The sequence below is a fragment of the Ranitomeya variabilis genome, chromosome 5, assembly GCF_051348905.1.
Source record: "Ranitomeya variabilis isolate aRanVar5 chromosome 5, aRanVar5.hap1, whole genome shotgun sequence".
Lineage (NCBI taxonomy): Eukaryota > Metazoa > Chordata > Amphibia > Anura > Dendrobatidae > Ranitomeya > Ranitomeya variabilis.
Window position 1 is genome coordinate 40,685,376 of NC_135236.1, and position 12,953 is coordinate 40,698,328.

The following is a 12,953-nucleotide window of genomic DNA, read 5'->3' on the forward strand; positions in this document are numbered from 1 at the left end:
TGGTTTCGCCGCAGGACATTTCCGTGTGATACTTTGCGCCACTTTTTTAAATCTTCAAAAAAAAGCATTAACCTGATCGCTAAACGGCGTAATGACAAAAAAAACGAAACGCCAGAATTACGTTTTTTTGGTCGCCGCGACATTGCATTAAAATGCAATAACGGGCGATCAAAAGAACGTATCTGCACCAAAATGCTATCATTAAAAATGCCGTCTCGGCACGCTAAAAATAAGCCCTCAACCGACCCCAGATCATGAAAAATGGAGACGCTACGAGTATCGGAAAATGGCGCAATTTGTTTGGGGTTTTTTTAGCAAAGTTTGGAATTTTTTTTCACCACTTAGGTAAAAAATAACCTAGTCATGTTAGGTGTCTATGAACTCGTAATGACCTGGAGAATCATAGTGGTAGGTCAGTTTTAGCATTTGGTGAACCTAGCAAAAAAGCCAAGCAAAAAACAAGTGTGGGATTGCAGTTTTTTGCAATTTCACCGCACTTGGAATTTTTTTCCCGTTTTCTAGTACACGACATGGTAAAACCAATGATGTCTTTCAAAAGTACAACTCGTCCCGCAAAAAATAAGCCCTCACATGGCCAAATTGACGGAAAAATAAAAAAGTTATGGCTCTGGGAAGGAGGGGAGCGAAAAACGAAAATGAAAAAACGGAAAAAGCTCCGGGGGTGAAGGGGTTAATGTTGTAAAAATATAAAAAATATATATATATTAACCACCATTTTCTCATCCATTTTTCTAGCTATCTCACTTGTCTATAGATACACTTAATCCACCTCTCCGGTCTTTCACAGACAAGAGCATCATTCCCAGTACAAGTGAGTACTCTATCTATTAAAAGCTGTACATAATATCTATTTATCTATCCCCCATTTTTTAGCCACTTGATCTCAGTTTAGCGCCGGTGTTTAATCTTTTATTACATTTTCCAAAGGTCAATTTCTTCTTACAACTGCAGTCTACGTAACAGATAAAATCCTGTAAATGATAGAGGCAGTGGAATGTATACTGCAGAGATCTCTATATTACAGAAGACTCTTCTTCCGGAACATGAAGCACCGCTGGCTCCTGATCTTGTGTCTTGTATGTCTGGCAGGGGTAAGTACATGGGGGCTACCATTCTACCTATGTAAAATTAGCTGATGGCCATGTTCTCAAAGGACCCCTACATGGGGTTTTCTAGGATTTTACATTGATGATAATGACAGAACTGGAGGCCTTTGTTGGGCTTTTGGCTGCCATTGCAACCCATTGAGCTTGATGGGCACCATAGAGAGAGCCGGCGCGCTCTGTCTTGGCTATTTTTGGAGGTCCTTTTAGAAACGCATAATAATAATAATTTTATTTCTATAGCGCCGACATATTCCACAGCACTTTACATTTTAGAGGGGACTTGTACATACAATAGACATTACAGCATAACAATAAACACAGATCAAAACAGATACCAAGAGGAATCAGGGCCCTGCTGCTCACAAGCTTACAATCTATAGGAAAAAGGGAGATACGAGAGGTGGATGGAAACAATTGCTTTCGTTGTTCGTACCAGCCATAGTGTAAGAATCAGGTGTTCATGTAAAGCTGCATGAACCGGTTATCAGTAGTGTTGAGCATTCCAATACCGCAAGTATCGGGTATCGGCCGATATTTGCGGTATCGGAATTCCGATACCGAGTTCCGATATTTTACGTATATCGGATACCGGAATCGGAAGTTCCCAGAATTCAAACTGCCCGAATTCAGCCAATGAAGACTGATTAGAAGTGTGGGCACATCCTGTTCTGCATGGTGGGCATGGAAGTACTGGCATGGCTGTGATTGGCTGCTGAAATGATGTCATGATGCACTATAAAAGTCGCTGCCGCCATTTAGGGCTCACTCTGCTGTGAATTCAGTTAGGGACAGGACGCTGTGTTCTGACTGAGGGCCAGTTGAGATAGCAATTTGCTTCATTGTGCTTTACCCAGGCTAATTTAGCAACCGCTGTGTGAGAACCTTGCTTTTGCCTTGCAGCGCTGTTCACAGCTGTCTGCAAGGTCTCTGTGTGTGTGTGAGTGCACATCGCTCTGTAGTCTGTGTGCAGCCACAGCCGGTTGTATTCAGCTCAGGGTGCGTCACTGCCTCATACCGTTCTATCCATTGTCCTTTTTGCTATTAGTGCAGCCTGCTGCACTTTTTTTCAAATATTTCCTATTAGTGGCTTTCCACCCGTATCCAGCTAAATTGTGGAAAAACACTACATAGGATTACATAGAGGAGCTTTTTTTGGCCTTGCAGCGCCGTTTACGGCTGTCTGAACGGTCTCCATGTGAGTGCACATCGCTCTGTAGTCTGTCCGCAGCCACAGCCAGTTGCAGTAAGCTCAGGGTGCATCACTGCCTCATCCCGTTAAATCCATTGTCCTTTTTTGCAATTAATGCAGCCTGCTTCACATTTTTTCAAATACTTCCTATTAGTGGCTTTCCACCCGTATCCAGCTAAATTGTGGAAAAACACTACATAGGATTACATTGAGGAGCTTTTTTTGGCCTTGCAGAGCCGTTTACGGCTGTCTGCACGGTCTCTGTGTGAGTGCACATCACTCTGTAGTCAGTTCTGCAAAAAAAAAAAAAATAATAATAAAGTTCACCAAACACACCACTTTACAGTTGTGTAGGCCACATTAGCTGATATTAAAGTCTAGTCCACACTTTAGAAAATTAGTGTTTCTTATACCTGTTAGGAGCTGTTCAGGAATAAGCACACTAAGCCCTTAGTATTTTTCTGCTTATCTTTATCAGTCAACCAAGATGAAGAGGGCAGGGAGTAAGGCACGTGGGCGTGGGCGTGGGCGTGGTTGTGGAGCAGGGAGAGGACCTGGGGATTCTGTGCCTGCTGCGGGCACCGGTGACTCATCATCACCCAGTTTCAGCAGGGAACAGTCCTTCATGCGCAGCTTTGTAGGAGATCGCCGTACACCGTTGTTGCGTGAAGACCAAATTGAAGCCGTTGTCGGATGGATGGCAGCTAACGCATCGACTTCAATTAGTGCCACATCCTCTCAGGCACAGAGCACTGGAGAGCACCCATCTGTCTCTTCACCACCTGCCAAATTGCCCAGGCAGTCAGAGAGCCCAGGACAGGAGCCATCTCTACTTCTGTTCTCTGAATCTCTTGGCTTGGAAACAGGGGGCCAGCCAAGCAGCATTGGAGAACTGGAAGAAGAGGCAGTGTGCAGTGATGCCCAACAGCTTTGTCTCTCTGACTCTGAAGAGGCGGGTGGGCCAGTGCCTCCGGTCACCACACCGCAGTACGCACCTGATGATGACACTCAGGTGCCACTTTGTGGTGCATACTGTGCTGCCGAGACTACCCAGGAGGAGCAGTTGGTGGCAGAGGGTAGTGTAGATGATGAGGTCCTTGACCCATTGTGGCGTGAGGTACAGGAAGGTGGTGGGAGCAGCTCTGAGGAAGAGATTCCCTGAACGGGCCAAAGAGGGAGAGGGAGGGGGAAGACTGCGGTTCCTGTAGCCTCCACTTCGGCACCCGTAAGGAGCATGCCTCTTCCAAAAGCCAAAACGGGCACTCCCAAGACTTGCAGTGCCTGGTCCTTTTTTGACACAGTTGCAGATGACATTTGCTTTGTCAAATGCAAGGTGTGTCATCAGAAAGTCAAAAGAGGGAAAAATGTCAGCAACCTCAATACCACAAATATGTGGAAACATGTGCGGACCAAGCACGCGGTCGAGTTACAAAAACACACTGAAGACCTAGGCCAACCAACTGCGGCACCTACCACCTCTTCAGCTCGTGTTGTTGCCTCTTCCTCCAGCTCACACACAGCTGGTTCGGCTTCCTCACAGGATCGCCATGGAAGAACCTCTAGCACTGTTGTCCAGAGACCCACAGTAATTCCACCCGCAGCTCCATGTTCCCAGTCATCCTCACACTCCCAGCCCAGTCTACAGCCATCGGTAGCACAGGCATGGGAGAAAAGGCGGCCATTCTCGGCAAACCACACCCGAGCACAGGCTCTGAATGCTGGCATTGCAAAACTACTGTCCCTTGAAATGCTGTCATTCAGGCTGGTGGAGACTGACAGCTTCCGTAACTTGATGGCATTGGCAGTCCCACAATACAATGTGCCCAGCCGCTTTTATTTCAGCAGGCAAGCCGTCCCTGCCCTGCACAAGCATGTGGAGGGACACATAAAACACGCGCTACTGAACGCCATCAGTAGCAAGGTCCAACTCACCACCGATGCGTGGACCAGTCACCATGGACAGGGGCGATACCTTTCCCTCACTGCCCATTGGGTTACTGTTGTTGAGCCAGGTACAGATCGTGCGAGTGGCGCAGGATGTGTTCTGCCAACTCTAAGGAATGCAGGAATCTTTTCTGTCCGCATTGACTCCTCCACATACACAAGTTCCTCAGAATCATCGCTGCAGGAGCCGTCACAGTCCACCTCCACATGGACCCGTGAACGTTTACCTGTTACGACCGACATGAGCACAGCTGTGGCCAAACGTCAACAGGCCATCTTGAAATTAATTTATTTGGGGAATCGAAGCCAAACAGCGCAGGAGCTCTGGAATGCCATCAAGCAGGAGAGCGACGTGTGGTTTGTGCCAGCGAATCTCCAGCCAGGCATGGTAGTGTGTGACAATGGCCGAAATCTGGTGGCAGCTCTGGCCCTAGGCAACCTCACTCACATCCCATGTCTGGCACATGTGCTCAACTTGGTCGTGCAGAGTTTTTTGAGGGACTATCCGGATCTTGATGCACTGCTGCACAAGGTCCGCCTAGAGTGTGCTCACTTGTGGCGTTCCAGCATGGCAAGATCGCGCATTGCAGCTCTGCAGCACCGATTCCGCCTTCCGGAACATCGCATCATATGTGACCTACCCACCAGGTGGAATTCCACGTTACATATGTTGGAGCGGTTGTGTGAGCAGCAGCCAGCAGTAATGGAGTACCAGCTGCATCAGGCGCAAAGAAGTCGCACTCCGCGCCGTTCAGACTTCACAACCACTGAGTGGGCCACTATGAAGGACGTCTGCCAGGTTTTGCGTCCCTTCGATGATTCCACGCGGATGGGGAGTGCAGATGATGCACAAGTCAGCATGACTGTCCCCCTTATCTGCCTGCTTCAACAAACACTGCAAGCGCTAAGGGATGATGTTGTGGAAGAGGTGGGGGATGGATGAGGAGTCACCAATTCCATCAGCTTCTGAACAGTCAGCGCTACGTGGTTCCTCACAAAGGCCTAGGCAGGGGACACTGCATGTGCAGTGCATATCTTCACCTGAGGCTCTCACTCATCTCCCTCCACCTTCTTCAGACTGTGCGCCGTCAGCTGATCCCTAATAGCATGCCACGGCCGTGACGCCGCACAGTCTGAAGAGCCGGAAGGAGGGGAGTGAGAGGCGAAGATATGCACTGCGCATGCCCATGGATCCCAGGCACGCAGTGTGATTAAATCAGAAGAGGCGAGGCGGAATCTCGGGCAGCGGGTCCGCACAGGCGCAGCCAGCCTGACAACGAATGATGTCAGAAGACGGGCAACGCTAAGTGCGCATGGCCAAGGGATAACATAACAGCGCAGGTTACGGGATAGATTCAAACAACGCTGAGGTGGCGGCCCACGGCGCCAAGGGGGTAGGAATGACGGCTGTGCTGTGTCCCATTACGAAGGAAAGTCCCACCTCCGGGACGGTTACACGGTGTGAGGGGACACATTTCATAAGTGTTAGGTTCAGCGTTTGCAAGGAGCACAAAAGAGGCACCTTTTCCTTGTGTAGCATTACTGCTGCACAAGGTGGCTCTTTCAGTAACAAACGCCTGGGGGGTTAAAGGTTCCCTTTCAACTTCCTCCAATCAGGCTTCGGCCTACACTCTGTTCCTCTGCTCCTCCTTGATTCCCTGGGCTCCAACACCACCAGTTGCTGCCCTGTAGGCTGCGCTGTTATGTTATCCCTTGGCCATGCGCATTTAGCGCCGCCCGTCTTCTGACATCATTTGTTGTCAGGCTGCCTTCGCCAGTGCAAACGCGCTGCCGGAGATGCCGCCTCGCAGTCTCTTCTGATTTAATCACACTGCGGGCCTGGGATCCATGGGCATGCACAGTGCATATCTTCACCTCAGGCTCTCACTCATCTCCCTCCGCCTTCTTCAGACTGTGCGCCGTCAGCTGATCCCTAATAGCATGCCATGGCCGTGAAGCCGCACAGTCTGAAGAAGCCGGAAGGAGGGGAGTGAGAGGCGAAGATATGCACTGCACATGCCCATAGATCCCAGGCCCGCAGTGTTATTACATTAGACGACACTGTGAGGTGGTATCTCGGGCAGCGCGGCCGCACAGGCGCAGCCAGCCTGACACCAAATGATGTCAGAAGACGGGCAGCGCTAACTGCGCATGGCCAAGGGATAACATAACAGCGCAGGCTCCAGGACAGAATCAAACAACGCTGAGGAGGCGGCGCACGTCGCCAAGGGGGTAGGAATGACGGCTGTGCTGCGTCCCATTACGAAGGAAAGTCCCACCTCCGGGACAGTCTCACGGTGTGAGGGGACACATTTCATAAGTGTCTAGTTCTGCATTTGCAAGGAACATAATAAAAAGAGCCACCTTTTCCTTTTGCAGCATTAGTGCTGTACAAGATGGCTCTTTCAGCTACAAACTCCTGGGGTTAAAGGTTCCCTTTCAACTTGCTCCAATTAGGCCTCGGCCTACGCTCCGCTCTCCTTGATTCCCTGGGCTCTAACGCCGCCAGTTGGTGCTCGGAAGTGCTGGCTGCACAGAGAAAAACACTAGCCACTGTGTCAGTGGGGTTCAGTAACGCCAGCTGTTCCCCTGCTGTGAAGCTGGCAACGTGTCCTGCAAACGCCATGCAGACATATTAGACAATAAGCTGCCTCCAGTGCAGGCTTCGGCCTACACTCTGCTCCTCTGCTCCTCCTTGATTCCCTGGGCTCTAACACCGCCAGTTGGTGCCTGGAAGTGCTGGCTGCACAGAGAAAAACACCCGCCACTGTGTCAGTGGGGTTCAGTAATGTCAGCTGTTCCCCTGCTGTGTAGCCGGCAACGTGTCCCGCAAACGCCACGCAGACACAACAGATATTAAACTGCCTCCAGTGCAGGCTTCGGCCTACACTCTGCTCCTCCTGTTGACCATGGGCTCTAACACCGCCAGTTGGTGCCCGGAAGTGCTGGCTGCACAGAGAAAAACACCCACCACTGTGTCAGTGGGGTTCAGTAACGCCAGCTGTTCCCCTGCTGTGTAGCCGGCAACGTGTCCTGCAAACACCACGCAGACACTACAACAAAAATTAAAGTGAACCTGCCCTCCCCAGGTGTTTGTAACTAAAAGAGCCACCTTGTGCAGCACAAATGCTGCATTTGGACAAGGTGGCTCTTTTTGTTATACTCTTTGCACACGCAGAACTAAACACTTATAAAATGTGTCCCCTGATACCGATTAACCGTCCCGTAAGTGTGACTTTCCTTCGTAATGACACGCAGCAACCCCCTTGGTGGCGTGCGCCGCCTCCTCTGCATTGTTTGAATCTGTCCCGGAGCCTGCGCTGTTATGTTATCCCTTGGCCATGCACGTTTAGCGCTGCCCGTCTTCTGACATCATTTGTTGTCAGGATGGCTGCGCCTGTATGACCGCCCTGCCCAAGATCACGCCCCGCATTGTCTTATTTATTCTTACTGCGGGGCTGGGATTCATGGGCATGCGCAGTGCATATCTTCGCCTCTCACTCATCTCCTTCTGCCTTCTTCAGACTGTGCGGCTTCACGGCCGTGGCATGCGATAAGGGATCAGCTGACACCGCACAGTCTAAAGCAGGCATAAGGACATGAGTGAGAGGCGAAGATATTTACTGCGCAAGGCCATGAATCCCAGTCCCGCAGTGTGAATAAATCGGAAGACACTTCGGGGCTGGGATTCATGGGCATGCGCAGTAACAGCGCATGGCCAAGGGATAACACAACAGCGCAGACTCCGGAACACAAAAAAACAACGCTCAGGAGGCTGCGCCCAGCACCAAGGGGGTATTTTTGACAGCTGTGCTTCGTCTCATTAAGAAGGAAAGTCCCGCCTCCGAGATGGTTTCACGGTATGATGGGCAAAATTTTAGAAGTATTCCATTCAGAGTGTGCAAGGAACATAATTAAAAGAGCCACCTTTTCCATGTGCAGCATTACAGCTGCACAAGGTGGCTCTTCTAGTTACTAACGCCTGGGGGGGTTTAAAGGTTCCCTTTCAATTTGCTCCAATTAGGCTTCGGCCTACACTCTGCTCTCCCTGCTGACCCTGGGCTCTAACACCACCAGTTGGTGCTCGGAAGTGCTGGCTGCACAGAGAGAAACACCTGCCACTCTGTCAGTGGGGTTCAGTAACGGCAGCTGTTCCCCTGCTGTGTAGCCGGCAACGTGTCCTGCAAACGCCACGCAGACACAACAGACACTAAGCTGCCTCCAGTGCAGGCTTCGGCCTACACTCTGCTCCTCTGATCCTCCTTGATTCCCTGGGCCCTAACACCGCCAGTTGGTGCTCAGAAGTGCTGGATACACAGAGAAAAACACTCGCCTCGCCACTGTGTCAGTGGGGTTCAGCAACGCCAGCTGTTCCCCTGCTGTGTAGCCAGCAATGTGTCCTGCAAACGCCACGCAGACACAGCAGACACTAAGCTGCCTCCAGTGCAGGCTTCGGTCTACACTCTGCTCCTCTGCTCCTCCTTGATTCCCTGGGCTCTAACACTGCCAGTTGGTGCCCGGAAGTGCTGGCTGCACAGAGAAAAACACCCACCACTGTGTCAGTGGGGTTCAGTAACGCCAGCTGTTCCCCTGCTGTGTAGCCGTCAACGTGTCCTGCAAACGCCACGCAGACACAACAGACAATAAGCTGCCTCCAGTGCAGGCTTCGGCCTACACTCTGCTCCTTCTTGATTCCCTGGACTCTAACACCGCCAGTTGGTGCCCGGAAGTGCTGGCTGCACAGAGAAAAACACCTGCCACTGTGTCAGTGGGGTTCAGTAACGTCAGCTGTTCCCCTGCTGTGTAGCCGGCAACGTGTCCTACAAACGCCACGCAGACACATCAGACAATAAGCTGCCTCCAGTGCAGGCTTCAGCCTACACTTTGCTCCTCTGCTCCTCCTTGATTCCCTGGGCTCTAACAACGCCAGTTGGTGCTCGGAAGTGCTGGCTGCACAGAGAAAAACACCCGCCACTGTGTCAGTGGGGTTCAATAACGCCAGCTGTTCCCTGTTGTGAACTCTGTTTTCAGGCTCCCTCTTGTGGTCACAGGTGGTATTGTGTGACTTTTGTTTTGGGCTCCCCCTGGTGGCTTTGTTTGATATCCTGCGGGTCTGTGGCTATCAGCTGCCTCGTTATTCACTTGGGAGTTTCCTATTTAGCTCTGTTTCACTTCCACTTGTTGTCGGCTGTCAATGTACTCAGTGCTATTCTGATTACTCCTGATTATCATCGGTTTCAGTCTCTTCAGGAGAAGCTAAGTTCTGTTTAATTATTTTTTGCTCATCAGTCTGCAATATGATTTCTGTGCATGATGAGTTTAGTCCAGCTTGCTAATATGTGATTTCTTCTGCTGGTTTGCTCTGGGGTACAGAGTTGCTTCCCCCGCACCGTTAGTTGGTGCGGGGGCTCGAGCGATCTCTGCGTGGATATTTTGAATAGGGTTTTTAATTGACCGCACAGTTCCCTTTCTATTTTCTGCTTTCTAGTGTTAGCGGGCCTCATTTGCTAAATCTAATTTCATCTCTGCGTTTGTGCTTTCCCCTTAACTCACCGTTAATATTTGTGGGGGGCTATTCTATATCTTTGGGGTAATTTCACTGAGGCAAGTGAGGACTTTCGTTCCCTCTAGGAATAGTCAGTTTCTCAGGCCGTGAAGAGACGTCTAGAATTTTCAGGTAACGTTCCACGGCTGCCTATAGTTGTTTGCGGATAGGATCAGGTTGCGGTCAATTCAGTTACCACTTCCCCAGAGTTTGTAGTCGGTTTAGTTTCTTAGCTTGTCCTACTTGCGATCCTTGCCACTAGGATCATAACAGTTCCCCTGCAGTGTAGCCGGCAACGTGTCCTGCAAACGCCACGCAGACACAACAGACAATAAGCTGCCTCCAGTGCAGGCTTCGGCCTACACTTTTCTCCTCTGCTCCTCCAAGATTCCCTGGGCTCTAACACCACCAGTTGGTGCTCGGAAGTGCTGGCTACACAGAGAAAAACAATCGCCTCGCCACTGTGTCAGTGGGGTTCAGCAACGCCAGCTGTTCCCCTGCTGTGTAGCCGGCAATGTGTCCTGCAAACGCCACGCAGACACAACAGACACTAAGCTGCCTCCAGTGCAGGCTTCGGCCTACACTCTGCTCCTCTGCTCCTCCTTGATTCCCTGGGCTCTAACACTGCCAGTTGGTGCTCGGAAGTGCTGGCTACACAGAGAAAAACACTCGCCTTGCCACTGTGTCAGTGGGGTTCAGCAACGCCAGCTGTTCCCCTGATGTGTAGCCAGCAATGTGTTCTGCAAAGGCCACGCAGACACAACAGACACTAAGCTGCCTCCAGTGCAGGCTTCGGCCTACACTCTGCTCCTCCTGCTGTCCCTGGGCTCTAACACCGCCAGTTGGTGCTCGGAAGTGCTGGCTACACAGAGAAAAACACTCGCCTCGCCACTGTGTCAGTGGGGTTCAGCAACACCAGCTGTTCCCCTGCTGTGTAGCTGGCAATGTGTCCTGCAAACGCCACGCAGACACAACAGACACTAAGCTGCCTCCAGTGCAGGCTTCGGCCTACACTCTGCTCCTCCTGCTGTCCCTGGGCTCTAACACCGCCAGTTGGTGCTCGGAAGTGCTGGCTGCACAGAGAAAAACACCCGCCACTGTGTCAGTGGGGTTCAGTAACGCCAGCTGTTCCCCTGCTGTGTAGCCGGCAACTTGTCCTGCAAACGCCACGCAGACACAACAGACAATAAGCTGCCTCCAATGCAGGCTTCGGCCTACACTCTGCTCCCCCTGTTGACCCTTGGCTCCAACACCGCTAGTTGGGGCTCTAGGAAGACAATCTTGAATAGGTCCCCCTGGTTCCAGTACCGTCAGCTGGTTCCGGGCAGAGCCTTTGGCTTAGGTGCCTCCTTCTGGGTATCCGAGTTCCACCAACGTCAGGTGGTCCTTGGTAGTGCTTTCTGGCATGGGTACCTCCTGCTTAGTAACCGGGTTCCAGTAACGTCAGCTGGTCCTCGGTAGGTCCATTGGCTCTTGTACCTTCGGCTACCCATCCGGGTTCCACTACCGTCAGCTGGTTCTCGGAAGTGTTTTTTGCTCTTGTACCTTCTGCTCCCCATCCTGGTTCCAGTACCGTCAGCTGGTTCCGGGCAGAGCCTTTGGCTTAGGTGCCTCCTTCTGGGTATCCGAGTTCCACCAACATCAGGTGGTCCTTGGTAGTGCTTTCTGGCACGGGTACCTCCTGCTTAGTAACCGTGTTCCAGTAATGTCAGCTGGTCCTCGGTAGTTCCATTGGCTCTTGGACCTTCGGCTACCCATCCGGGTTCCAGTACCGTCAGCTGGTTCTCGGCAGTGTCTTTTGCTCTTGTACCTTCTGCTCCCCATCCTAGTTCCAGTACCGTCAGCTGGTTCTGGGAAGAGCCTTTGACTTAGGTGCCTCCTTCTGGGTATCCGAGTTCCACCAACGTCAGGTGGTCCTTGGTAGTGCTTTCTGGCACGGGTACCTCCTGCTTAGTAACTGGGTTCCAGTAACGTCAGCTGGTCCTCGGTAGTTCCATTGTCTCTTGGACCTTCGGGTAGCCATCCGAGTTCCAGTTCCATCAGCTGGTTATCGGCATTTTCTCAGCCTTCTTGTACCTTCTGCTACATTTCCAAGTTCAAGACCCTAAAGACGGCGACCCGGAAGACCGAGAAGCAGAAGAACAAGAGGCTGCAGAACAAAGAGCAGAGGAACATTAAGCACAAGACTAAACATCAGAGCAAAAGATATTATCTAAATTATAAGCAGAAGAAGACTAAGCAGTGTATGGGGGTGTGTCTGTTCCTCATCGTGGTGCCCCTGGAAAAAGCCTGCTGCTGCCGGCCTAACTGAACGCGGACAAATCCTGTTGTAACTCTTTTGTGATAGGCGGAATGGAAGGTGTAATCTTCAAACTGTTATAGATAACAACTACAGGAATGCCTGTCACAAATAAGAATATGATGAAGAAGTAGAATATGAAGAAGAATAATAGTTTAATAAAAAGAATATGAAGAATGTAACAAAAAAAATAATAGGTAGAAGATGAAGAAGATGAATAAGGTGAAGAAGTTGATGTCAAAGATGCTGCTGCTGAGGATGATGAAGAAGAAAGTGCCGGAGAAGTAAAAAAGAACGTGAAGGGCATGGAAGTAGTGAAACATCAATATCTGACAAAATAAAAAAAATCTTAACATAGTCAATATCTTTGTAACTCCGAACGTCTTAAAAAAAAAAAAAAATAAAATTCCTGCTATTCTATTTGATTTGGCTAAACCTCTATGCCTTTAATGTCTCCGCCACCTCTCCCAATACATCCTAGATTATTCTTAGTTGTTTTCCTTCATGTAGAATGAACCTACAAGGAAAGAAAGGGTTTATTTTAATTCCAATATTTTGGTCCCATTGACTTGCATTGGTATCGGGTATCGGTATCGGCGATAGCTGATATTTTTTTAATATCGGCCGATCCAATCCGATACCGATACTTTCCGATATCGGAAGGTATCGCTCAACACTAGTTATCAGCCTAAGTATGTAACAGTACAGACACAGAGGCTATTAACTGCATAAAGCATGTGTGAACATGATGCGAGGAACCTGGTTATGGTAATAATTTTGAATGGGCCACATAGGGATAGTTAGATTAATGTGTTAAGGTGGTAGGCCAGTCTGAAATGTGTTTTTAGG

The 12,953-nt window shown here is 50.2% G+C and overlaps 1 protein-coding gene across 1 annotated transcript in view; it reads left to right on the forward strand.

The window, feature by feature from the left end:
- Positions 1 to 756: 756 nt before the first annotated feature.
- The window catches only part of LOC143774275 (NXPE family member 3-like), a 95,609-nt gene continuing 83,412 nt past the window's right edge, over positions 757 to 12,953 (forward strand). The window contains exons 1-2 of the mRNA XM_077261691.1: positions 757 to 832; positions 949 to 1,112. Coding sequence (XP_077117806.1) covers positions 999 to 1,112 — 114 coding nt within the window. The 5' untranslated portion in view covers positions 757 to 832; positions 949 to 998. The remainder of the gene's footprint in view (positions 833 to 948; positions 1,113 to 12,953) is intronic.